The sequence below is a fragment of the Sphaerodactylus townsendi genome, linkage group LG02 (genome assembly GCF_021028975.2).
Source record: "Sphaerodactylus townsendi isolate TG3544 linkage group LG02, MPM_Stown_v2.3, whole genome shotgun sequence".
Lineage (NCBI taxonomy): Eukaryota > Metazoa > Chordata > Lepidosauria > Squamata > Sphaerodactylidae > Sphaerodactylus > Sphaerodactylus townsendi.
In genome coordinates, this window is record NC_059426.1 from 41,568,960 (window position 1) to 41,596,833 (window position 27,874).

The following is a 27,874-nucleotide window of genomic DNA, read 5'->3' on the forward strand; positions in this document are numbered from 1 at the left end:
CTGAGTGGAGCCAGTTTCAGGTTGTATGTTAGGCCTTTGGGAAAAAATAGGAGAGGATGACAGTTCTTAATAAGAAAAAATATAAAACCCAGCAGTTGACCAAGGGAATGTAAAGGTACCCTTAAAAGTCTGGAGAGATAGGGCCATGGCTCAATAGTAGAACATCAGCTTTGCATTCAGAAAGGTCCAGGGTGAATCATTGCATCTTCAATTAAAAATGGCAGATAATGTGAATGACCTTTGTCTGAAAACATGGAGAGCTGCTGCCAGTCATGGCAGACAACACTGGCCTCAGAGAACAATGAGCTTCATGTATGCATTTAAGGCTGAGAATGGTATTAAACAACTTGGAAATTATTCCCATTTACAGAGTCAGTGGAAACTAAATTAGCTGATTAGCTGGGAGAAAGTCCATAGAGCCTCCAGCTTCCTCACCTTTTGGCATTTGAAGGATTCTAGGAAAACAACAAGCGAGGCAAAGATGAGTTAAGGGTTCTAACCATTTGGCTTAAAGTATCTGGCTTAAAGTATATAGTCAGGGCAACATAAAGATGTGAGAAAGTGTAACAGAATCACTGAGAAAAGGTTTTTGTAGAGTGCAGTCATTATCAGAAAGTTTTTAAGACCCCCCTGTCAACTAGGCATATGGGAAGGAAGCCTTACTTTCCTCTGTCTCTTTTGTTTAAATTGTTTTCTAATCCTAGTGTCTCTCATCTGAATTTCCACTGCCCCAAATAAACCATAGATAAGTCAGTGGTGTAAGACACGTGTCCATAAGTTTGTAAACTGTATTGATGTCGTGTTTATGCATAAGCAGTCCATGATGGGACATTCACAACATTTACTTTTTAATATGTATGAATGCCTGTATTAATTTTCATCATGTATTTTATGACTACATTGAAAGTGGCATATTCATTTTGATTGCAGAAATGTTATACGGGAGCCTGGGATAAAGCCAAAGTGAAAGGTTATGACATAAAAGCTGACACCATTTCAATCAAGCAAGCTAGAGCTTCCAGAGATATTGCCAGCGAGGTACAGTCTCAGGAGTTTATATTTTACTTCTACGGCTTTACTTTTTATGTTAGATTCTTTAGCATAAGTATATGTCTAGACAACCTAGTCACATTTATTCAGCTATAAACAACTATAGCGTTCTACATATAGCGTTCTACAGTGCAAAAAATATCTTACCTATTCCTTTCCATTTATGAATTTTAAAGTTGGTTCTTCAGAGTAATATTAAAGTTAATGTACTCCATTAAATTGCAATGAGACAGAGATTGCTGTTGGAAGCTCTGAGATATATAATATTGTAAATGACCATCTTTTGTGCATTAATTAAAGGGCAGACTGTTTTCTTCTGCTGCCAAATATTTCTTCAAAGGTTGCTTTTTTCAATAGTGATTTAAAGTTTTCTGTTCAAATATAAAATATTGGAGCAAATGCTTCCATAACTTGCAAAACAGGTTAAATGCTTGTACATATTGTCTTTTCAAAATTTGATTATGAGTTGCCACTTAATTCCTATAATAGATATTAACTTTATGTCAAAAATCTGATGCCATTCTAAAGTCACAATGACTTGGAGATTTTACTACAGATCTGTTGGGTGAAAGTTTTACACTATCCATCAGGCAATCGTTGATAAATATTTTACAAGTAAAAAAAAATCAGATCCAAGTATGTGAATCTTACTCCTTTACATTTACCCGATCTCCCCGATTTATTTAGATTACACTACTTGCTGGACAATCCTGATCCTTCTCTCTGTATGATAGTGGCAGACTTTCTCCTGGAAATTACTAAATGCCAGTGGATTTCCCTCCTCTTAACATTTATTTCCTGTACTGTATGTTTTTTTAATCATTTTTTTACTATTGTTGTACTGTTGTCTATGCCAATAAAGGCTTGCTTGTAATTTAAGTAAAAAAAACTCTTCTGGGGAGATCTGATCTATTTTCAAACTGAATATATTCATTGGTTGAAATCCTCAAAACAAAAACACTGAAAACTGTCACCTGCATGTCTTCTTGTCTTGGAGATGTTCTGTTTGCACTTCTAACTTTGTTTCCTGCATTCCTGTACAGTACAAGTACAAAGAAGCATTTGAAAAACTGAAAGGTCACTACATTGGAAGCCCTTCAGTAGCTGCGGATCCCAAACTAACGTGGGCTGCTAAAGTTCTGAAGATGCAAAATGATAGAGAGTATAAGAAGGGTTACAACAGTTCAAAAGCCAAGATCACTATACCAGTTGATATGGTTGCTATCCAAGCAGCCAAGCAAGGCCAGGCTATAGTAAGCGAGGTGGAATACCGTCGTCGTTTGCACCAGTGGTCTTGTCTGCCAGACCAGAATGATGTGATCCAGGCGAGGAAGGCCTATGAATTACAGAGTGATGTAAGTATGTGCAAGCTGGGACATACCAGTAATAGACAAAACAGGCTTTGTGATAGGTGGCACCAAAAGATTTCTAATCAATGATCTTGATTATAGTTTCATGTTCCTGATCTGTACTGATATGTGTATCGTGCATGGAGTATGTAAACATTCTGCTCATTTCATTCATGAGGGTGCCAAGAAGCATTAATTCTAGAGGTCAACATTTGAGATCTTAATTTTTGTACTAGTTTGATGTAGATCTCACAACGTTTTGGCCCAGTACAGTGAAAGTTAAGTGTGGTTAAGTTTCAATAAAATCAATGAAACAGAACAGTCACCACTAATTTAATTCTGACTCTCTTAACCGCCTACTACATTAAATTAAAAATCCTGTTGTTTTCTGGAATGTTATCTTTCAGGCTGTTTATAAGTCAGATCTGGAGTGGCTCCGGGGTATTGGATGGGTACCACACGAGTCTGTGGACGTAAAGAGAGTGAAAGCTGCCCAGGATATCCTGAGTGAAAGACTGTACCGCACACCTCCTGACCGTCTGAAATACACCAACATCGTTGACAGTCCGGAAATCGTCCTTGCTAAAATCAATGCCGAGCAACTCAGCCTTGTATGCAATTCCTTTTTCGAATGTGAAATTAAAAACAATGCAACCAAATTTTCCAATTTGTAATGCCCAACCATGATTAGTATTCATTCAAATGGTTGTGGGACTCATAAAGTGAGCTAAATTATGCAAGAGATTGAACACGTTACTAAATGTTCTTGTATTTTTTTGTAGGCTAAATACAGAGAAGTCTGGGATAAAGATAAAACCATGATCCATGTGATGCCAGACACACCTGAAATCATGCTGTCCAGAGCTAATGCTGTCAACGTGAGCCATGTATGTATATCTTTAGTGCTTCATAGGTTGATATTACAGGTGTTAGTTTTTAGTCTAAAGACTGCTTCAGGTGTTCCAGATGCTGGGAACAACAGCAAAAATTTTGTCCTGGCAGAATACCTTTGTGACTTAGAATTCCCTAAATATCAAGGAGCCTTAACTTTACCCCACTTTAAAGTCTTACCTTCATCTCTTCTGGGAGGGAAATATTCACACAACCCTTATTTTTAACAAGTTTGTCCTTTGCCAATTAAATGTGGTTGAAAAAGGTAAAACGTTCTATTGTTCACCTCATAAACACATTAATTCCATATATCTCACCTCAATTCTATCCAATTTTCCAACTGGACCCAAGAAATTGTATATGTCCCTTCTCCTTTCAGATCACTCTAAGGAAGCCACATTTAAGGTGGCTACATTTTGTGCTTCGGTTTATTTAATAAGGAAACACCTGGTTAAATGTTTTTATTAACTAAGTATGTAATATGTATGTAACAAGCTTATGAATTTTTGCTGTATATGCATATTTGCTTTCATGTGTTACTGACTGTTAATTGACTAGTGTATGATCGTAAAAAAATGGACGTAAGGAGCTCATTGCAGCCTTGTCTCTCTACAATGACAACAGGGGATTTGTGGAGCTAGTACATGCCAAAAGATTTGTTTGCACCCAAGAGTAATATTAATCTAGAGATTCTCATACAAATCCTTACTTGGGTACCACATGAGTCTGTGGACTGTGGAAAAACCTCCACTATGCCTGCTAAAGTACTGAAGCACTGAACGACAATTACAGATAAACTACACTGCAAAATATTTAAATTTATGGAAGCTGCAGTGTGTTGGGATGATATTGTCGGGAAAAGGTGGGGTAGAAATCAAATGAATAAATTAAAATATACTTTCAATCTGACACTGATATTCTGCAGAAGTTTCCTGCTTTAGTGCACGAGATAATGTTCATCAGTATCCCTGACTGGGGCCCCTTCCGCACACGCAAAATAATGCATTTTCAAACCACTTTCACAACTGTTTGCAAGTGGATTTTGCCATTCTGCACAGCTTCAAAGAGCACTGGAAGCAGTTTGAAAGTGCATTATTCTGCATGTGCGGAATGAGCCTTAGTATCTCATACTAAGCAATGGGCCCTTCTTTGCTGCCTGTCTGTATTCTTCTGCACAGCAGTTTTGTATGATGCAGCTATGCTACATATAGTAGTGATCGTTCTGGTCTCTGTATTAGCACCAGTTCAAGTTGATGTGTCAGTGTAGTTTGCTGGGACAATCACAATAGCAACCTTGTTCCACAGTTGTGATTTTGAATTGTAACGAACTGCTTTGCCTCTCAAACATATATTGCTAACTGCAATGGCTGTGACTGCTAGGGCTTGGCTACACATCAAATGAATGCTTCAGCAAATCTTTATTGTCTCACAAGCTGTGAGCTGCCAAGATTTTTGGCCAGTATTGCTCCTGTATACATAGTCGCTATGTCTGAAATAGTGGTTGTTTCCCCTCTTACCTCGACCAAAGGTTGCTGCACGCTACTCCCAGCGCGCGTCATTTCTGGTGCGCTCCCGGGCTTCCCCACGACCCTGCGCTCTGCGCGGGGTCATCAAAAGGCGCCGTTTTGAGGAGCGCCAGGAATGACGCGCGCTGAGGGGGCGCGACAGCGCCAGTGTCGGGGCGGCTGCGTTGTCGCCGCCCCTGTAGTGGGGAGTGCCGGGGGAACCTGCGCTACTTGGGGAGAGTAGCGCACAGCAGCAGGTAAGTGGGGAAACGACCAATGTTGAGGAAGAAGTATGAGTTGAAAGAGAGCACAGGAGCAATCCTGAGCCGAGTATAAATAGACACAGGTCCCATTTTGTACAGTGGAGCTTATTTCCAGGATAGTGTCAGTGCTAGGAGAGTACATTAACAGTGTTATGTTTTTGCAGAAACTTTACAAGGAAGCTTGGGATGACATAAAGAAATTTATTGATCTGAGAGCAGATGCCATCCCAATCAAGACAGCCAGAGCCTCAAGAGAAATTGCCAGTGATGTAAGTAAGCAAATAGAAACGTGTATGTTTGTGGACTTCATAGACTCGGGGGTGTTTAAAATAACAGTGCAAGAAACAGAGAGGTTCAAAGGAAGATACTAAGATATTGTAAACCTTGCATTTGACAATTGTTTGTTTATAAGTCGTTAAAAGGCAGAAAAGGGTATCTTAGAAAAATGATGAGCCAATATAAATGAACAGTTTAAAGGAAATTATAGGGTTGCCTGCCTCTAGGTGGGGGTCTGCAGATCTCCTAGAATTACCTCTGATCTCCAAATGACAGTTTGCCTGGAAAAAAATGATCCTTGGATAGTGACTCTGTGGCATTAGGCCCCACTGATATCCCTGGTCTCTCTACACACTACCCTTTCCAGGCTCCCCAAATCTCCAGGAATTTCTCAATCTGGAGCTGGCAACTCTATATGAAGGATCATATACACTTTTGGATAAGGAGAAAGACACTTCCAGGAGACAAAAAAGAGGAACAATTGTGGCTAATTTTCCCCCTTCGTACCATAGATTCTCGCACTAGCAATTTACGTTGTCAGAAGTTCCCCGGACACCCCCAGTGGATTCTTTTGTAAGAGGGCAGGAAGGTATAAAATGAGGAATAAGGCAAGATGCTAGATCTGATAGTGCTGAGGAATGAGGTGGGACAGGCCTTAATAATAATTAGGCTTGTTGCCTTAGAACATATCAAACATCAGTACTGAGCCACACCCTGTCTCTACCATTCCCCAAAATTACAGGGGCTGAAGAGGTCCAAATAATCCCGACTAAGGACAAAACCCTTAGACATACACAAAACAAGCAAGTACATTCCAAGAGCAGAATTCTGCTAATAGTTCCTAACATGGAATTTAAAACTTAAGGAGTGCTGTACTCTAATTTGGGATTTATGCCAAAATCAAATTTGCTAAGTTAATCATTTCATTTTTCAGCTCTAAATGCAATAGCTGCAATGATCAGGGGTACCAACAACTACAGCCTTACGGTTCTTGGTGGTGGGATGCAGTGTCACTGTGGCGCTGCCTCCAAGAGGGCTTCTCATTGGCACAGGGAGATGAAAAACAAAAAAAGCCTCCCCACTGCCAAAACCCCCTCCACTGGTAGGTGTAAGCCTAAGCCCTGGCATCTGTGTTCCATTAGGCAAAGGCTGTATGGAAGCGGACTGATGTTGGCTCCACCCTCAGCCTCTGGAAATCCTCACCACACTTCTGGCAGGAGCACCAGTGTGGCACTCTCACCATGCCTGCCACTGCGCAGTGGCTTCCCACTGGCAGATTTACCCCTCCATGGGCAAATCTGCTAGCGAAATCCCACACTGTCTCCATAGATGGGCTTGTCCTCCCCCCTCTGGATTGGACTGCCAGTTTAATAAAATTTAATACTTGATTTTCACTTTTCAAAAGCTTGAATATACTTTCAGTGGTTTATTGTATGGCATCAGGTTAAAATTCTCGTCACTCTTTTCTTTAAAATACTATTAGTACAAGTACAAAGAAGGCTACCGTAAGCAACTTGGACACCACGTGGGTTGCCGAAACATCTATGATGACCCCAAGCTGGTCCTGGCGATTCACGTAGCTAAACTGCAAAGTGACCGGGTGTACAAGAAGGAGTTTGAGAAATGGAAGACCAAGTTCAATAGCCCAGTGGACATGTTGTCCATCTTGTTGGCCAAGAACTGTCAGAAACTGGTCAGTGACATTGATTACCGCCGCTATCTGCATGAATGGACATGTCTGCCTGACCAGAATGATGTCATTCAAGCCAAGAAAGCGTATGAGCTACAGAGCGATGTAAGTAAAAACAATAATTAGTAGTACATTTACATTGTAGCTTTTTGTACAGTCATCCCTTGTTGGCTTATTATTATTGGCTCCATAATAATCTGAACTGGGCATTTTCTCTAATGAGCAGCAGAATCCTAAATATAGTTATACCCATGGGCATCGTTTGGATATACCTGAGTCAAAATTTAATATGAAACTTCAAAGGGCATTTGTGCCTCCAAGCAGTAGGGCACTCCAAATGATGGGCAGAGTTTAGAGACCTGGTTTACTATCATTATGTTGCACTAGACGTTACACCTGGTCTGCAGCCTATTATTTTCAACGGGTGACAAACCTGACCTCCAGACTCCAGAAGCCATGTCTATTTCCTCCTGAACATAATGGCATTTTGAAGGTTAAAGGAACAGTGAGCAAGGAAGCAGAAAGGCAGTGGGGTAGCAGAGACCTCACTGTCACAGCAGGCACTCAAAATAATGTCCCTTTAAGGATCCATGTGCAGTAGACCTGGCCTCTAGATAGTACAGACCATGTTTGTACTGCCCATTATTCACAGCACCTTCTCAGCCATTTGGCTGCATGTGTGTTCTTAATTTTTAAAAGGTACATTATTTTATTTTCTTTGGAGTTAGACTCCTCAGAATTCAATGTTTATTATTTCATGACACTTTTTGTAGATATCAGGAAAATAAGTCCTTTAGTTATCTTTTAGTTGAAAAGCAAATAAAATCTTAATGAAACATTAGACAGTGAATTAGGGGCTACCTGCTGTATTACATAACTAAATTCATATTTTTTTATGTCCACACAGGCTGTTTATAAATCGGATCTGGAATGGCTACGTGGAGTTGGCTGGATGCCAAATGACTCTATTGTGGTCAACCATGTTAAAAATGCTCAGGATATTTTGAGTGAGGTAATATTTAAATTATCCCTTCACCAATTTATATGTGCAAGGTTTTTCTAATCTGTTTATTCATACAGCTTATAAAAACTGGCCTTTTCTATATTTTTGTCATTGTGTCTCAACTTTCATATTATGTATCAAAGTTATATATTGATATAAGGCTGCTATACTTATGTACATGCACACATACCAGTTATCAGAATTGTTTTTTTAAAAGTAGCTTTCTCCATGCCTTGGGTCTGAGTTAGGCATCCAGGCTATTTTAAGACCCAGGGATGTGCTTTTAAGGGATTATGAGGTATTTCCTTTTTGTCATAGAACTGGTGATTATGTTATTCAGGGTATGCAGTGCATGAGTTAAAGTATAAGAAAAGGGGAAACAATGATTCTGGGGAGAAAACAGTCTTACTTCCTCCCCCCCACCGAAAAGGACTCCCCTGAGCTTCCTACATTTTGTTACATCAAGTATTGATGTCATTAGTTGTGTGACCTCTTTTTTTCTTGTGCAGAGGAAGTATCGTGTAAAAGTTGATAGTCAGAAATTTACCCCAGTGCAAGACCGGGTTGATTATATCACAGCCAAGCAAAGTGGAGAAATACTAAGTGATGTAAGTATAGCCTCTTTTAACTTTTCAGATGACCTGTGCATGTGGAGGGAACAGTTATTTTTGATGACTGAAATTGTGTTTTGTGGACCAATCACTGTGGATAGTCACATAATCACAGTATAGTAATCATGCAGTTAGACTCTAAGCATAGAACTGAAAGTTTCTGTGATGCTTACACTGCCTAACCCTGGTGACATTTTCAAGAGAGTTTCCTCTCATCAGTTCAGACATAATGCAGAACCATAGTTTAGCTGAACTACCTGTAGCTGGTGTGATTGCCTGAAAGCAGGCCACTCCCCTAATGGTGGTTACTATGTCTATCAAACCAGAATCTAAAGCAAGACCTGAAGTTGATTTATTAACCACAGCTAGTTTCAATTAGAGCATCACATGATATCTGAGTGGAGACATCCTGGATTCATTCAGAATGAATCCTGGTTTGTTCTCTGGGAGCTCCTTCGTTGTCTACAGAAAATAAAAGCAAAACTAGCATTCGTTGAAGCAAACCAAATTTGAGTAATTGTCTGTGCCTGGTTTTGCAAGCTAACCATGATTAAAATGGTCAATAGTTTTGCTTTGTGTCAGAACCAAACTGTTGGCAAGGATTGAGTCCTTCATAAGCACAAACAAGAAATAGCAGACAAGGTGATAACCTAATATAATCAACCCTGTGTGAAACATGTCTATGTAGCTGGAAATCCTGTCCAGATGCCTTAGGATGGAGATAAAATTGAAACTGGTTCATCTGTCAGTGGAGTCATCTATTGCCAAATGTTTGAACAGATAAGAAATTAACTGCTATAAAAGAGAGATGCAAACTGTGAACATTTGAATGGTAGTGTGATTAAAAAAAACATACATAATTGATAGAATTATGAGATTGGAAGAAGGACCTGCCATTTGAAACTCAATCCCATATTATTGTGATTCACCAGACCTAAGCATCCTAGCGGTTATTTTTCTGGATCAGAGCTTACATTCACAGGCAGGTGGTCAACATAAACATTACAACACTATCTCTTTCTAGGACACTTATTCTGATGTTCACCTGTGATTCAGAGCTTGCCCAGATAGAAATTTCTTATCCTTTTGACACTTTTACATGCTGGAACTATTATGTCAGCCATTTTGATTGGTAAGGTAGAATGGGTTGAACCACCTCACAAAATTGGGATGAATGGGTAGGAAGCAATGTGAAAAAAAAAGGTTTTCTGGTCTCTCATATTACTCCTTAATTCATTGCTTTTAGTTTAGTACTTCCGTGTTAGATCAGAATTCATTCAATACCCCTTTTAAATGATAGTCTTTAAAATTCTAGAAGAATAGCTTCATCAATACATTACAGCAACAATAGTCTTGATGCACCTGAACTAAATTAATTGCAAATTAATTTTGGTACAAGTATTCAGACTGCACTGTATGGTTTCAAGAAAATGAGGTCTAGCTTAGAGTCAGTCTATTAGTATAAGTACCGCAAGATCTCAGACATCTTGTTGTCTACTTGTGGAGACTATGGTCAGTTCTGCACAGCATAATTATACTGGGTTACATTTGATATTTAAAAATCCGGGTCTATTTTATCCTGGTTTCTCCCTTTGCACGGGGACCCATTTTTGTGAAGCAATCAAGTTAAGGCCAGGAGAAAATACTCCAACTTCTTTTGCATGAGCCCGACTTTTTTTTTTTTACAATGTAGATGCAGCACGTGTGCGTGAACATCCCCGGTGTGCTGAATTCTGATTGGCTCTCCCCCCCTCCCAAATGCAATGCTTCTGATTAATGGATCCACTGCAATGGCAGGAAAACTAAGCAGAACAAACACACCCCTTTTCTCTAGTTTGGAAAGGAGGCGGTGCAGTGAGCAACACGTTGTGCTATATAAAGTAAACACTTTTGACCAATACTGGGCAGAGCACTATGTCCCATCCACATTTAAAGGTGTGCAGGAAACCCCCCCCCCCTTGATATACCAAATAACATTTGACTGGTCTTTGGGCTGTCACAAAATGAAAGCTTCCTGCCAGGCAGGTGCTTCCCCACCCCTCCCTCCCAGGATCCCATTAGGAACATGAGCTTGGAGCTGCAGGACTGGACTGGCTGCAGCTCAGTTAGCAAGCAGCGCTTGGTGAGAGTGAGCTGGAACAGGGCAAGCGCTCGTGCTTTCCTGCATGGACTCGCTTGCCTGGCTCCTGGAAGAGCTGTCAAACTGCAGAAAACTTGCCTGGGGAATGTTTTGGAAAGGGTGGGCTGCAACTCAGCTGAAATGAAACTGACATGATGTAAGACAGGGAGATCAGGTGGCCGGGTGGGAAAAATAAATAGGTTTTGCTCCCATCATCTTTGCACGGAAGCAATTCAATGTGGGATTTTGGAAAAAGATCAACATTTTAGTGGTTTTTGAAAAACCCAGGATGAGGGAAACATCGTGGGACAAACCCACTTTAGGATTGGGAACCGTGCAAACTTCTTGGCCAAACCAAGATATTTCCCTTGCTCAACCTGGGATATTTGGATTGTGCGGAAACGGCCTGTGATGTACTCTGGGCTGACACAACAAAGCTCTTCTTATGTTCTTATTACTTGTGTTTTTTAAGTATAAAAACTGCTGTCATGCCTTCTTAACTGTTGATGTGTTTTTCTCGTTTATTCCTTATTGCTTACTGTGGTGGTATGTTTCACAATATGGGCTTGATAGGTTTCTGAACCTTTGAGTGTACCTCTTGGTTTCCCCATTCATATTTTCCTCAGTCACAGAAACAAAAACATGTAACAGTATAGGTTTGTGCCTGCAAAACATAGCCAGTTTCTATTGTCCAAGTTAGATTTATTCGCCTGATACATCAAGATGCAATTCATTTATTCTATATATTTTCCTTTTTTCAGATTAAGTACCACCAAGAATGGAATAACATCAAAACAAATTATACTCTAACGGAGACACCACAGTTAGAAGCAGCTAAAGAAGCAGCCAGGATTCTTAATCATGTATGTACATCCTTGCCAAAGTACCACAGAAACATCTCCTTAGATTTTAATAACTCTGAAGCTTCTCTATGATATTTGTATATCAGCTGCAATGTTGTGGATAAATTCTAATTTCCTTTCTCAATGCTCTCTGTTTTAGAATCTGTACAAGCAGAACTGGGAGAAGCAGAAAGCTACAGGTTACTTTTTGCCTCCTGACAGTGTGCCTATTGTTCATGCTAAACATTCAAATGTTGTCCAAAGTGAGGTAAAAAAAACTTTTATCTTTTAAAACCTTGTAGCCTATCTTTCATAATTGACTATAACTAATTGCACCCAGTATAGGGTTCACAACCATGGGGTGGGGGTTTGGTGGGCAATACCTGGGAGATTTTGACTGTGCAAAAACAGCCTGAGAACAAGTTTCTTGAAACCTCATGTGCTCAAAGCCCTTCAGGTTTTTTTAAGAGCTTAATTCGACCCCCACCCTCAAGACTCCTACGATTGGGAACTGTTATCCCTTATCAGACTTAATTGGCACCAGATATAGATAAGAGTGTGTTAATATTGGTCTATTAATATTGGTCTAATATTGAATGAGTCCATGTAGAGCCAGACCATTATCAGTCTCCCAGTCAGTATAGCCACCACAAGTGCTAGTTTTCTCCAGAGGTCATTCATACTTGAGTCAGTTCCCAGTCAAAGACAGCCAACTACATACACCATCAGCTGGGGGCTGATGGGAATTGTAGTTCCTGAACATCTGGAGAGCCGCAGGTTCCCTACCCCTGGTCTATTGTGGCTTGATTGATATTGTACACTACTGTGAGATTTTATGGGGAAGGGTGGCTTATAAATCAATCAAACAAACAAACAAATAAATTTAACATTGGATTCAATCCAGTAGTAATTTCTGTTGACAATTGCTGTTGGTGGAATGTAACTTTCATATTCCCCCCTTCCTACTACAGCTATAAATACACCACAACTTCTTCTCCTGCAGGATGTGAAACCCCAGGAACAGCATGATAGGGAAGTTAAAAGTCTGTAGTGGGGCAAGCAAATTAGTACCTCATCTCTTTAGTCCATGGTAACCCTTCACTGGATCCACCAAACATAAGGCTGTGACATCTCTGAACGTTCCTTGAAGTTAAGATCGGAAACATCCTGTGTTGCTATTGTAAACATTTGTCTCCTTCTCTCCCTTTCAGGTAAAATACAAGGCAGACTATGTCAAGCAAAGAGGTCACTATGTTGGAGTCCAGAACATGAGACAGGATCCCAAACTTGTGTGGTTTGACCATGCCGGGAAGATCCAAAATGACAGATTGTATAAACAGGCCTATAACAAGACAAAATCCAAGATCCACATACCTCCAGATATACTTTCTGTCATTGCAGCCAAAGACTGTCAGAAAGTAGTCAGTGAAATTCCATATCGTACTTACCTTCACGAATGGACATGTCACCCTGACCAGAATGACTGCATCCAAGCAAGGAAAGCATATGACCTTCAAAGCGATGTAAGTGATTGTGCAATTAAAATGTACACATTTCTAAACAGATAGGTATTGATATTTTAATAGATCTGGTTTGTAAAAGTGGCATACTATCTCTTCTAAAGCAAACTATTGCTTTAATAGGGAGAGGCAAGGTATTACTTTACTTGATATCCTCTTCTAGAACTTTGATGCCACCACAGAAGAGCAGTGGAATGGGCTGATATTGTCAGTACCACCAGCGGAGTAAACAAGGAAGAGCCTTTTTTTTCCTATGCAGACATAAACACTTCACCTGTTTTTAATGTTTTCAGAGTATTTATAAATCTGATCTGGAGTGGATCCGTGGCTGTGGGTGGATTCCTTTAGATTCTGTGGAACATCGGAAAGTTAGGAATGCTCAAGATCTGATCAACAAGGTAAGTGAAAATGTTCACATATTTATAACAGCATTCTGTTCATTTCCCATACTTTGTATTTTTGATAATCTTATCATATTTGCCTACAGAGACTCTACACAAAAGATGCTATACACAATTTTAAAAAATTCACGGCTGTGACTGATGCTCCAGAAGTTGTTTTGGCTAAGGCAAATGCAATAAATCAGAGTGATGTAAGTATCCTTTTAAGCAGAATTGGCACTTAAATAATGCTATTAAAATGCTACTACAGCTACTACGGCATCTATTTGACCCTCTTCTTTCAAAGCAGAGAGCCATTTTGAAACCTGGCATAGATTAAGTGCTCAATAAATGATCAAGAAGGTGCTGTAGTACTCCATAACTTGTTAGCATTTTTTTGGGTAAAAACTTAGTATTTAACTTTCATGGCAATGGATATTTATTTAACAAATATAATATAATGTTTCTCCAAATGCAGTCCCTACCAATCATTTATCTCAGAGTTATCCTTTGAATTTTAGTAAGAGCAGAATTTAGCCAGAACTTGTAGTGTACTTATAGCTCTCAAAATGAAGAGAGAAGACAACATGAAATGTAGAGATCATACATCTTGTGTAATTATACAGATATAACGACATTACAGTGAACTATCAGTATCTTAAAAATCATCATTGTGATGATATACTGAATGGTCTCTTAAATGATTATAAACATAATTATAATCTGGTTGTGGTGGGTTTTCCGGGCTGTGTGGCCGTGGTCTAGTAGATGAACAAGATCTACCAGACCACAGCCACCACAACCAGTTGAATCTGGCTGTGAAAGCCTTCAACAATAATTATAATCTTTAAAAAAAAACATGATACATTCAAGTTTTAATTCCCTAATCTGTGAAAGCTGACATGAAGCTTTTAGTAGATTGTAGTCCAGAAATGTACTCCCTGACCTCTAGTGGACTGAAGAAAATCCTGCAGAGTGATTTCTATCTGATCAGTAGTATCTACAATTGACATCTACTCCCAAGTGCAGAAAATTTGATACAACACTACTCTCCAGTTTCCATACCAGGGAAGCCCTCTTCCCTTCCTTCTGTTATTAGTCTGATTGCATCAGAAAAGATCAGCAGCCCTTACCAGAGCAATCCTAAGCAAAGTTAGATCCTTCAAAGTTCACTGAAGTCAATGAGTTCAGGTGGATGTAATTCTGCTTTGGACTGTTCTGTCCCATGGCTATTTTGGCACTAGCAGTGCAATACTATGCAGAGTTACTCCAGTCTAAGCCCATTCATTTCCATCAAAGCCAACTGAAATGATAGACTAGACTGGAGTAAATTTCTTAAGGCTTGCACTGGAGGGTTGGCAGCAAAGGTAGTTGCACAGAACTGGACCTGAGAATCTACATCTGATACTACAACAGATGTTCATTGGCTAAACTCTGCAGGCTAGAACTCTCAAAATGGGAGACCATACTACCACTGTGTCAGCAGCAGAAGTAACTAAATTGGCTATAAGAAGTAGACCTCAATGCTTCTCACTGAGTTTCTTATATTCCACCATGCACTGGGGAAAAATAGTGGAAACACTCTTACAAGACAGTCCTAAGCAGGGTTACACCCTTTTAATTCAATTTCAGTCAGTAGGCTATATCTGCCTAGGATTGCTATGCGAGGTTTCGTTGCAAATAAACCTGGTTACAAGTTTGGTTGCACATCCACAATTCATATTGTATTGTAAATGTTATTGATATTGATGTGAAGAATTGGAAATCAATGGGTATTAAATACTGTAAGGTATCCTTGCTTGATATTAACACCATTTTTACTGTTTTCTTTAGTTGAAATACAAAGAAACCTTTAACCTGGAGAAAGGCCACTACATTGGTTCTGAGGACACTCTAGCCTTGACCCATTCTAGAGACGTGTCTAAGCTTTACAGCGATGTAAGTTTCTGGCAATTGTCTGTCTGTCTACGTTTGTTCATGTGACATGTTCCTGTTAGAACCTCATTCTCTCACCTCAGCTCAACTTGTGAGCACAGACAACACTCCTGTCCAGTTCTGGATCAGCCAGCTGATTTCATAAGATAATGAGATTCTGATAACATCTTGAGATTTCCAGATTTTATAACACACTACAGTCTCTGTATTAAAGGAACATGGTATCATAAGTAGCAAAAACTAAATAACATGGCAAAGAAGTCTTATGGGTACATAGCTTTTTTTGTACAAGGGTTTTACATAGAATCAAGAGATTCACCATTAATTTAATGTAAAGTGAAAGCTTTGATAACAGACACTTCACTATCCAGAATACCAAGCCAACCACTGCTGCCCAGAGGACACCCTCAAAAACCTCTGTGTTCACTCTACTCCCTCCCTTCCAGCTTTTATTTTTTATTCTATTTTATTTGACTTGATATCCTAGCTCTAAAAAATAAAAAACCACAAATGGGGGCGGAGCTTCGGACATGTAATGGGGGGGTTTAACCCGGGAACCTCCCGCTTACCTATATCCTTGCTTACAGTATCATACCAAGTTCACTTATTAAGGAGTTAGTTCCAATTATCTCAATGGAATTTACCCCAGTGGGAGTATACAAATTAAGGATTACATGAGTGGTGGCTATATTCTTTGTATCTGTTGGCATTCAAGGTGGCATACAAATGTGAAAACCACTGTACTAAAGATATGCAAAGACCAGTAATTATACAAAATAAATGAAAAATAATTCAATCCATTAAAATATAAGAATGACAGTACAGTCCTAAGCAGAGTTACACCCTTCTTAGTCCATTGTCCATTTAGATGGAGATAACTCTAAAGTTGTAAGTGGTACAGAAAAGTTATCACTGTCATTTAAACTGTCTGAATTTTGTTTTACCTTTAAAAAAACAAGAACTACACTTGTTAAAGTACATCCTGGACATTTACATATAATGTGCACATTTTGTCACTTTCCAGATACTTTACAAGGATTCTTGGGAATCAGGCAAGGCCCTTGGGTACACTCTGCCTCCGGACTACATCCCTATTGTCGGGGCCAAACATGCTAACTATGTTAATAGCGAGGTTAGTGTGAATTTCTTTCCATTGTAGCCATTTCCCCTCTCTTTGTGAAACTGCTTCAATCTAACAAGTCCCTTGTTTGTGTTTTGCAGCTTAAATATAAATTGGAGCATGAGAAGCAAAAAGGCCATTATCTGGCTGGGACACAAATAAATGATTTTCCAAGTGTTGTCCATTCTCTTGGTTTCCAAAAAATAAGAAGTGCGGTAAGATTTTTTCATTCCATTCAGCAGGGATCAGTATAGTAGTTACAATAGGATGGTTGTATGATGTTAAAAACACAAAATCATATTTTCTATTTTGATATCTCAATTTCTAGTTGCTCTATAGGAAGAACTATGAGGACAACAAGGCACACGTTCATATTCCAAGTGACATGATCAATCATGTGCTGGCAAAGAAATGCCAATATATCCTCAGTGATCTTGAGTACCGAACGCATCTGCACCAGTGGAACTGTTCACCTGAAGAGCATGATGTTATCATGGCTAGAAGAGCCCAGGAAATTCTAAGTGATGTATGTAAGAATGCTATTTTCTTGATTTTTAAGAACCTCTTTGCATGTGGCAAAAGCAGAGAAACAGAAGGCAGACCTGTGATTCACCCTTTTTTACTGCACGTTATGGGTATTTTACTGCCTAAAAATGTGAGCTGTTAACGAAGCAGAAGATCTCCAGGTCAAATGCACCATAAACCTATGAGAAACAAGTCACTCTGGTTGTTTCCCCACTTACCATGACCACCCTTTGCTGTTGCTGGCAGCTACTCTCAGGCGCCGCGTCAATTCCTGGTGCTGGCTCTCGAGGCTTTTACCCCCATGACCCCCCAGCTCTGTGGATGGCCAGCTGAGGGGGTGCCCCGGAGAGCGGCAGCGTCAGGCGGCTGCGTTATGCTTACGCCCATGCCCAGCTTGTAGTGAGGAGGTGCCGGGTGACCCAGCGCTACCAGGAGAGAGTAGCGGCGCAGCTTGGGCTCGGTAAGTGGGAAAACGACCTCAGTCTGCCAAGTGGCGATAATAAGTACCAGCCTAACTTGCTTTACTAAGGAGACAGTGTAATTCTAAACAAAATTATGTCCGTGGGCTTGTGGGTGTGGTGCTAAGTGCCATTAAGTCACTTCCTACGTATGAATTGATAGCCCTGACCTGGTTAGCCCAAGCTAAACTCCTTTCAGGGTAAAGAGGTAAGTGTGGTTGTGCCTGCTGTGGCGGAAGTTGCAACACACACGACTGCGGTTCAGAATAATGCCAATTCTCTTTTGGTGTCAGAGAATTGTAGTTAAACATCGCTTTAATCAAAAACATTATGCCCTGTGGTATCAAACATAGAGCTTTGCATTTATAGCATTTACATTGCCCCAGCCAGCTATTAGCAAGACTCGACTTTTTGTAAAGTTGAGCCCGCCATTTTCTTTCCTGTTCCTGCCATGGGAAATTTTCTTTTAACCATCTTCATTGTCCATTTTTCACACTCATACATAGTAATGGGAAATAACTGTTTTAAGACTCCATTGTCAAGTATATAATATACTTTGAACACTATAAGATTTTTCTGAATGCTATTATTTTCTTGCAATTCTTTTCATGGAATTCATGTACCTCACAAATGTTCTCCTACTTCTGCATTCCCCACTGATCCCGAATTGTAGGGCAGTGAAAGATAGCCAGTATGATGAGTGAATGAATGCCCAGAGACTGTATGTTTCTTTATCAGATAATTGGGTTTTTTTTCCAGGTTCTATACAAGGATGACTTAACATGGTTGAAGGGAATTGGATGCTATGTATGGGACACTCCTGAAATCCTCCATGCTAAGAAGTCTTATGATCTCCAGAGTCAAGTAAGCAAATTTCTCTCTCATTATTGCAGGAGCAGAAATGGCAAATCTGATCTTGAAGAGCTTCTACTATAGTATCAGTTACACCAGAAATTATTCATTCATAAGCCTTTATTGGCATAAATACACCAGAAATTAGTCCTGGTTGTCAGTATTGTATTCTTGGATTCATATGTCAGTCCACAAAGACCTGGGTGAGGCTGCCTTTAAAATGCACAAATATTTCCATAATTTCCAGAAGCATTAGGGTAAATGGAATGTTGGTCACAATTGCCTTTGTTTTGACTGGTCCAAATAGCCTTGATTCAAATGCCTGTCCTACGAACAGTGTTATTTTTTATTTATGAATACATGCTTAATTTGTAGTGTAGAGATTATAAGAGAATGATGACAGCTAATAAACCAGTATGTGTGAGTGAACAAAAAACCTCAGATATCAAAATCTGATCCGAGACAAAAGATATTGTATGTTTGCCAAATGTTCAGCTTTAGTATTTGGCAAGTAAACTGGCAGATCTAGCAGAAGGGTATGACCCAAATTAGTGCAAGAAGAATTAGGTATCACTCTTGTGATGTCAGGTGGATTTGTGATAAGAGGTATGTGAGTACCGGTGTATGTTTGTGTGTGTGTGTTTGGGAGGTGGGAGATCAAAGAATGCTTCTGTGAAGGAGTAAAAAAAGGAAGGAGTAAAAAAAACAACACCTAAATACTGTTTTGTCTCTGCTAACACTGATGGTTTATAATTCTCTATGATAGAGTTGTTTTGCAACTCAACTTTGTGGCATCAAAACAAATTGTTGAGTTTAGTATTAGAAAATGACCAAATGTCTTTAGAAGATTAAGGGAACTGCAGCTAAATAAGTATTTTATCCAGATAATTTGGAACTAAAAAAAAATCAATATTCCCAGTTCTCCAGATCAGGGGTTGGGGTGGGGGTGATATTTTTTTGACTCAAATTATTCCTTACAGAGTATCTTTTGGGTTGGGGGGGGGGGAGCTGAGATGTTTTTAAAGGTACTGGCACCAAAATTGCAGGGAAGCTATAAGTGCATATTCCTTAAATAACCACCAACTTTCAAGTCAATTGGACCACAGGGTCCAATTTTATAGTGCCCGAACAAGGTACTCCCAGCCATATCCCCATTATTTCCTATGGTGGAAATATAAAAAAATTGAGAATCTCCCTCCATAAGAACGCCATTGGAAGCCAATGCTAAACCCAATCAGTGTAACAGCTTAAAATCTGAAATGAAAATCCACACAAGTACCCCACTAACCTCACACAAATCTAGCAACAACTAAACTTTTACAACAAAAACAACAAAAACATTTGAAATCTTACTTACAAAATCTTACTTAAAGCAGCCTGCCAAGCTGATACAAATCCCGGGAGACAAACAGAAACATGAAGGAAGGGGAAGGACAGCATAGTTCTAGGAACCTGCAAACACCAGCTCCTGATATTTCTGGGTACTGTCAAATAGTCCCTAGATCAGATACTTACTGTAATTAGAGAAAGTAAAGGTTATGTAAATCCAAGAGATCTGAAATAGAGCTCTTCTAATCGTAAGGGAATAGACAATATAGAACTGGTTTTAACTGTAACAGCAGCTGCAAGAATGTATATTCCTGAAAAATGGAAGTCTACAGCCATCAGTAATTGAATGGTACGGATGAATATGGAATATAGCATTATTAACAAAATTAACTTGCCTTTTCCCATAAGAAGGCCTCAACAAAAGAAAATGGGCATTCATTATTTTCCTATTTAGTGTAAATTCATAAGTGATGTACCTTTAACTGACAATTTCAGGAGTGTTGTTTTTGCTTTGGGGTCTAGTGTATTTTATTCTACACTTAAAATGTTTCACAAAATTGTGGCTTGTATAAAAGTCCATAGACAAAATAGTTAATAAATTGAATGGAATGGAACCTACTCCACTAATGAAAATTAACTACAGGATCCAAGACAATATTTTCCTTTTACAAGTGTTCAGTAAACATGGCCAATCATCCTGTATGATCAGCATAACAAAAAAAAGATCAGAGAGTTCATTAAAAAGCTATGTAAATGCCTGAACAGTATCAACATTGTTGTCTTTCATCTGTAAGTTTATCTGTAGATGAACATCTTTTGTTCAGTTTAAACAATTCCAACTTGTCTCGCAGCTTAAAAGAACCTTGACAACAACAATAGGTTCACCTGGGTAGAATGTGATACATTCTTTTGCATCCTACCATGTAAGTTTCACTGGAAGTCCTAGTTGCATTCGGTAATTATTTAACACTTCACACTGTTCTCTGTTGAATAACATGCACACATCTATGAGCAGGCATAACATGGATTAGCATGGTTCACCACCTGTAGTCATGGAAGAGTCATAGGATATCTGTTCTTCATGATCATGCTTCATTTTGTCTTTGTTTCACAGATAAAGTACACAAAAGCAGGAATAGATAATTTCAAGAATTATGGTGTGGTTCTTGACACCCCAGTTTATCTAACTGCACTCCAAAGTGGTATCAATTCTAGTGATGTGAGTCATTCTCCTCATGTATCCTCCTTCATTCCTTCCTTTTCATTCTTTTTTGTGGTGCACACCAAATTATTTAATTGATAAATATGTCTCCGATATAGCTCAAATATAAAGAAGACTACCATAAAACAAAGGACCAATATACTACAGTACTGGAAACAGTAGACCATGACAGGATTCAGAACCTGAAGCACCTTTATAGCCAGGTAAGTTTGGTAACTTTACTTTTCAGGGGTGGATGACTCTTCCTATTCTTTGTGGTCCTGTCAATACTTTTTAGGTATACATTAAACAACACATATACATACTTGCATGAAAGCAAGTATGCTGATTCGGTATATCTAAGAGACTTCCTCTGACCGTATGTCCTGTCAAACCAGACTGCCTCTATATATCACCAACTGTGTTACAACCAGGATATCTAAGAGAAAAAATAATTTTCTCTCATTGTCCCACAACTATGGGCATTCTCCATCATAGAAGATCAGAGCAAAAACATGAACTTGATTGTTATTGAGAAGCATAACTTGATTCTTAAGAGCCTCTTTGTACGAGGCAAAAGCCCTCTACTCTTTGATATGAAGCCTGTTGGGTGACCGTGGACCTATTACAGTTCCCTCAGAACTCTCTCAGCCCATGCTGAGGCAGGCTATGTCAAACCACCTCCAAAAATCTCTTGCCTTGAAAAACCTATGGGGTCATCATAAGTTAGCTGTTGCTTGATGGCACTTTACACCACCATATCAAATAACAATTTAAAAAATCCAAACATGCTAAGGGCACCTTTGGGTAAGACAATCCTAAGTATAAAGGCGATCATATCATACCCTATGACCGTGTTGGCGAACCTTTGGCACTCCAGATGTTATGGACTACAATTCCCATCAGCCCCTGCCAGCATGGCCAATTGGACTTCTGTAGTCCAGCTCAGCGGCATTTATAGATGTAATTCCAACGATGGAATGGAATATGAGAACAGCATACAAGGGATGGGCAGAAGGAGAGGAAGGAACTGCCACCACATGACCTGCAGAGAAAGCAATGGAAGAGGCTGGCTGATGACCAGGGAAACAGGAGGTTATGACTGGCATCCCAGTGAACCAACGAGTGTGAGGAGCATGGGATTACCTCTATAACAGTGGTGGCAAACCTTTGGCACTCCAGATGTTATGGACTACAACACCCATCAGCTGATGGGAATTGTAGTCCATAACATCTGGAGTGCCAAAGGTTCGCCACCACTGCTCTATGAACTCTCTTTGTGATGCTGATAAAGTCCAAGTTATATAGATTCATCACAGAGCGTGCTGCTGATCTTACCAATACTTTCAGATCACTTCTGTTAAAACCCAGCAGTTGGAGTCTAGTCTCCATGGGGTAGCATATAAATCAGATTTTAATAGCAGTAACCATTAGCTTCTGTGGCAAAATTGAGGAGCATTGTAAACCAAACCTAAAAATGATAATTGCCAAGGGCGAATGATCTCCATGGATGGATAACTCTGAGGCTAATTGTAAAATGAAAAGTAACTAATCTTTGCTTATTACCACAGTAAATATTATACTTTATTGAGGAGAGTTTTTTCAGTTTTATGTAGAGATTTTTTTTTAAAAAAAAATGCTCTCCTCTCTTCAGAACCTGTACAAGGAAGCCTGGGAAAAAGCGAAGCCTGTTGGCTTTACATTGCCTCCTGATGCCGTGCCGTTTGTTCGTGCCAAAGAACTGAAGCATAACGCTAGTATTGTAAGTACTGCATTCAAGCTATGTATTGATGAATTAGCCATACAAATACTATGTGATCATCAGCAACCTGATTTTTCATTTTCTTTCTGTACAGGTAAAGTATCGGGAGGAATATGATAAGTTCAAAGCACTTTACACTCTTCCAAGAGGAGTTCAAGATGATCCAAATACTGCAAGATGCCTAAGAGTTGGCAAGCTGAATCTTGATGTAAGTTTTTTAAAAATTCAATAAACAGCGCACTATTTTATACCAGGCAAGGTCCAGACACTAGTTATAGGTAATGAGATATGATTTCACTGAGTGATAGAAAGTTCAGCAATATTGTGTTATGTTTTGCAGTATCTGTCTTATTTACAAACATTCAAGCAGAGCATATTGGTAGCGATAGACGTCTACAGAAGATAACAAAACTACCTAATGAACAAAGAAAGTAACCTCCTCAGGCTACTTCCAGTCTGCTTCAGTTATAAAAAGGGCTAAACATGAGCAAGGATAATTTTCCATATCTCATGAATGTTTGTAATTGCTTTGCCTCTAGTGCAATGGTCCGTATTTCCTGCTTTGACTTTTTTTTTAAAAGAAAAGACACTTAAAAGTCGTAAATTAGTTACCTATTTATTTATTATTAATTAATTTTATATACCGTCCTCCCCCTGAGGGCTCAGGGCGGTTCACAACAAGGTTAAAACATACATTAAAACATAATTTAAATATCAATTACATAAAAACAGAACCCATTTAAAAATGTGGATGACATCTGGCTACCCTCCTCCCCCTCAGATGACATGGTAGATATATTTTTAACCAAGCTGGCCAAATGCCTGGTGGAACAGGTCCGTCTTCCAGGCCCTGCGGAAACTCTGTAAGTCCCGCAGATGAAACAGGGTATCAGGAGCTAGCAGTTAGGTACTGAAATAGCAAATGGCTGGCAGCACAGAGGTGTTAACCGGCAAAAAATGTTGGGTGCGAGGAAGAGAGAAACTGAAAGTGAGAGTTATGTGACCGGGTGGAGAAATAAGTCATCTTCAGAGCTTGTACAGCAAGCAGGAGACAACTTTAAGCCAGCTTCAGAAAAAAAAGATAACTAGTTTAGTGTTTCCAAAAATACCCTGATTGAGCTGAAATAAACCATCTTGAAGATATTTTGGGGGAAAAGTTGTATGGAGTTCCTCCCAAAAACGCTTCTTTTCACATGCTCAAGATGCTTTATTTCTGCTGTGCAGAAAGGACCTGAGAGAACTAGCTGTCATGCATTGTCGTTGTCAGACATATGTTCCCTTACTTTTCCTAATTATATTGGTATTATAATTCTTGTGATCTTTATTTTTAAAAGCTTCCCTGTGTACAGTTTAGTGAGGGTGTGGAGGGGAGGAGAGTATAAAATCCTAAAACAAATATATATTATTAATTTACAATTACTCTAATAATTTTCTCTTTTCTTAGAAAACGAACTGGGGGCGACAACCTTTCCAATATGAGGTTTTAAAAATTGTGACTAATTTCATTATGTTCACTTTATAGCGGTTATACAGAGAAACGTATGAAAAGAACAAGGCCAAAATCAACATTGTCCCAGACATGGTTGACATTGTGTCTGCTAAGGACACTCAGAAGAAAGTTAGTGAAATTGATTATCGTCTCCGTCTCCATGAGTGGGCCAACATTGCAGATCCTCATGCCCATGCTCATGCTCGAAAAGTCAATGACCAGCTTAGTGATGTAAGTCAGCAACTTTATTGTGTCTGTACTGAAGAAAACTTCAGCATGAAATATTGCATTATAGCTTAAGAAAAAGGACCTTTGGTGGTGCAAAATGCTATCTTTGGATGCCTCATAACTGGGGTCACTAAATACAAGCTAAAATAATAATGGTTTGTGGTTCTCCCTGGTGACGTCACTAAATAGTGACCTGGTGGTTCACTAAATACAAGCTAAAATAATAATGGTTTGTGGTCCCCCTGGTGACGTCAGGGCACCCAGTGTCACTGCTTGGCTTGCCAGGCTTGCCAGGCCCGCGTTTCTGGGAAGCCAAAGCCTCGTGAGCGTGGGAAGGAGGCAGCTTACGGAGGCTGTCCCTTCCCACCAGCAATGGCTGCCGCAGTAAGTCGCGGCTGTTCTTTCAAATTAGGAATATTTTGATCTCCCTTTCCTTTAGTTGTCATTCAACTGTAGAAGCAGGGTACAGAGGAATCAAGGTTTTTTTAAGATGTTAAGGACAGCGGAACCCAGAGATAAGTAATCAGAAGAAGACAGTAGGGTAGACAATAGACTGATAAAGAGGATCTAAACGAAGATCAGGAAGAGAAAAAGAAGGGGATTTTAGCAGGGGTTTCTGAGAAGATAGAATTTAAGACCAGATTGTGGGAGTCTATATATTGTGGGATAAGGGGGAGACAAATACCCACAAGGCTGGTCAAGAGACAATGGCTATAGTAGGTGAAATAAAAAATTTAGTTTGCTGAGAAACCTGAGGAAACAGAGCTGTAAGGAAAGGAGAAGCTAAATAGGAAGCAGGACTGGGGCAAAACTACACATGAGGCCTAGAGTCAAGAAGGCCTATGCCTTGTTGGCAGGAAGAAAATCAGTAAGCTACTGAGGAACCTTAGTGGCAAGTTGTCAGTTTTGGCTTCTACAGTTGTTTTACCATAATGTAGCCATATTTCTAGCCTTTAGCCTACAGTTCTCTCAAAGAATAGTTGGGACAATATTGTCAAGGAGGTTTGCTTCCCCAAATAAATTGTTTGATACTAAACTGATTAGGAGACACTTAATAAAATCACCATGATCTACAAAATTAGATGACGAATAAAAAGTTTGATTATTATGTAAAACTTCTTCCTATTTTATTCTCATTGTTTTGCTTTCTTGTCCCTCTAATAACTTAGATTGCGTATAAAGATGACCTCAATTGGCTCAAAGGCATAGGGTGCTTTGTTTGGGACACTCCTGAAATTCTCCATGCCAAACATGCCTATGATCTTCGCAATGATGTAAGTATGGCCTTTTAACAACAGCTTGGTCTCTGCTCTGGTTTTCTTACTATACTGCTTGTGTCCTAGTGCCTTCCTAGTTCTGTCCCCAAAACACTAGGGCCCAAGAGGATCGTTTTAGAACAAAAACGGTCCAGGAAATGGTGGATGAATTCACAAATTTCCTCTCATCTTTATTCTGAACAGGGTTTAGATCTGGGCACACAGGGATGTCAGTAGAGGGTGGGGGTTCTCGGGTTCAAACCCCTCCCATTACATGTCCAGCTTGCTTGAAACAATGCATGGAATGGAACAGCCGGAAAGCCCTCAGTCACCGAACCCACCCCATAAAAAATCTATGTTACTGTGGGCACATGTCAAATCAGTGCCAATCAAAAAAGTTTGCACGCTGTGTTCAGCTTGCCAGTATGTAAGTAATGTTCTGTGAACAAACTTACCTCTTCAGAAGCATGTATTTTAAGAATCTATGGGTAGTCATCAGTTCTCAGATGGTGTGGATATGGTAGAATAGTCATATAGGCCACTTGCTTGATCAACTTTCAGCACCAGTATTTTCCCTACATGGAACTGCTGTTTGTATATCACATTCATTGGGCATTAATTTGTGAAGGAGCATCAACCTGTTTTTCTCTACAATTTTCTTTTGGGAGGGGGGTCTCCAAGAAAGGTCGTTTCCCCACTTACCTGCTGCTGCGCGCTACTCTCCCCAAGTAGCGCGGGGTCCCCCGGCACTCCCCACTACAGGGGCGGCAACAACGCAGCCACGCCGACACTGCTGCTGTCGCGCCCCCTCAGCGCACGTCATTCCTGGCGCTCCTCAAAATGGCGCCTTTTGATCGCGGGGTCGTGGGGAAGCCTGAGAGTGCGCCAGAAATGACACGCGCTGGGAGTAGCGTGCAGCAAAGGGTGGTCGAGGTAAGTGGGGAAACGACCAAAGCTGGGTACAGCTTGTATATTTGGCGTTAAGTGTACAGTGCCTTCAAATTGCAGCTCACTCTTAGTGACCCATCATGCAGTTTTCAAGGTTTGAGATAAACAGAGGCAGTTTGCCGTTATCTGCCTCCACATAGCAACCCTGGACTTCCTTGGAGATCTCCTATCCAGGTGCTAACTGGGACTGACCCTGCTTAGCTTATGAGATTTGCCAAGATAGTGCTAGACTGGGTCATCCAGTATATCTGCAGAAAAGCTGCTAGGTGGAGAGAGCATTTTAAAAATCCAGTCCTAAGTTATAGACTTGAAGAATTTATAAAAATATCCATATTTCTCTTTTTCATAGATCAAATACAAATCAAAGGCTGAGAAACAGAAGAGTCAATTCACTGTGGTCACAGACACACCACTCTATGTTCAGAATGTCCTGAGTGGTATCAATTTGAGTGATGTAAGCTTGACTTTTTCCATTAATCTCAGCTTTTCTAATGTGTACCAATTGTTTTGCCATACACTGTTCAGCATTGGTTTCACCTTTTCACATCTACTATCCCTAACAGCAGTTCTTCAGTTCCATCTTGCACCTGGCACCAGGAGGTTGTGTATAATCATATTTGGAATCATGCTCAGTCTTTATAGCTAATTTGTTAATTTCCTGGTCTTGCCTTCTATGATTATTTTAATGGATCTAATATATTTATACTGATCAAATCAATCAGTTGAAGCAATCCAACACAGAGTTCAGCAGTCACAAGAGCTCCTCAGCTTACAATACAGTTGTAACTATTTCACACACCACTGGTGTTGCAAGCTATGCCCAAATCTTACTTTTGATTTAAAGAATACATTTTCAGGATCTCCTTATTTTACACTCCTCCTTGTTTTATACTTCTTCTGGATCCATTTATCTGTGCATTGCATTTTCAGGTCATGCCCTATCTATGAGAAATAAACAGATTGAGTTTATCTAATATATATTTTCCTAGCATTAACTTTCCCTTGTAAATACACCATTTTTTCTCCATTCAAAATGTGGACCAGATCTGAATGCATAGTCAGTACTTAGTATATAAGAAATAAATGGAATGTGTAGTGCGAGTCATTATTTTTTGCTCTGTTTTGTCAATTCCTTAGGCCGTTTATCGCCATGACTATATTCGTAATATTAGAGGGACATATACTCCTGTGGATAAGACAGTAGATTTGGAACGAGCAAATAATGCATACAAAATACAATGTGAAGTAAGTGCCTGGACTGTGTTTTTGAAT

At 39.6% G+C, this 27,874-nt stretch overlaps 1 protein-coding gene across 50 annotated transcripts in view; it reads left to right on the top strand.

The window, feature by feature from the left end:
* NEB (nebulin) overlaps positions 1-27,874 on the top strand; it is a 207,610-nt gene that overhangs the window by 110,689 nt on the left and 69,047 nt on the right. For 49 of the 50 annotated variants that reach the window (XM_048486789.1, XM_048486795.1, XM_048486812.1 and 46 more), the window contains 26 exons: positions 931-1,038; positions 2,094-2,405; positions 2,807-3,010; positions 3,182-3,286; positions 5,223-5,327; positions 6,818-7,129; positions 7,932-8,036; positions 8,537-8,635; positions 11,519-11,620; positions 11,760-11,867; positions 12,811-13,122; positions 13,413-13,517; positions 13,607-13,711; positions 15,333-15,437; positions 16,459-16,566; positions 16,656-16,769; positions 16,883-17,080; positions 18,297-18,401; positions 20,833-20,937; positions 21,039-21,143; positions 22,574-22,681; positions 22,776-22,889; positions 24,204-24,401; positions 25,568-25,672; positions 26,952-27,056; positions 27,740-27,847. In XM_048486789.1, the coding sequence (XP_048342746.1) occupies positions 931-1,038; positions 2,094-2,405; positions 2,807-3,010; positions 3,182-3,286; positions 5,223-5,327; positions 6,818-7,129; positions 7,932-8,036; positions 8,537-8,635; positions 11,519-11,620; positions 11,760-11,867; positions 12,811-13,122; positions 13,413-13,517; positions 13,607-13,711; positions 15,333-15,437; positions 16,459-16,566; positions 16,656-16,769; positions 16,883-17,080; positions 18,297-18,401; positions 20,833-20,937; positions 21,039-21,143; positions 22,574-22,681; positions 22,776-22,889; positions 24,204-24,401; positions 25,568-25,672; positions 26,952-27,056; positions 27,740-27,847 (3,660 nt within the window). The remainder of the gene's footprint in view (positions 1-930; positions 1,039-2,093; positions 2,406-2,806; positions 3,011-3,181; positions 3,287-5,222; positions 5,328-6,817; positions 7,130-7,931; positions 8,037-8,536; positions 8,636-11,518; positions 11,621-11,759; positions 11,868-12,810; positions 13,123-13,412; positions 13,518-13,606; positions 13,712-15,332; positions 15,438-16,458; positions 16,567-16,655; positions 16,770-16,882; positions 17,081-18,296; positions 18,402-20,832; positions 20,938-21,038; positions 21,144-22,573; positions 22,682-22,775; positions 22,890-24,203; positions 24,402-25,567; positions 25,673-26,951; positions 27,057-27,739; positions 27,848-27,874) is intronic. The other variant, XM_048486841.1, reaches the window with a different exon arrangement.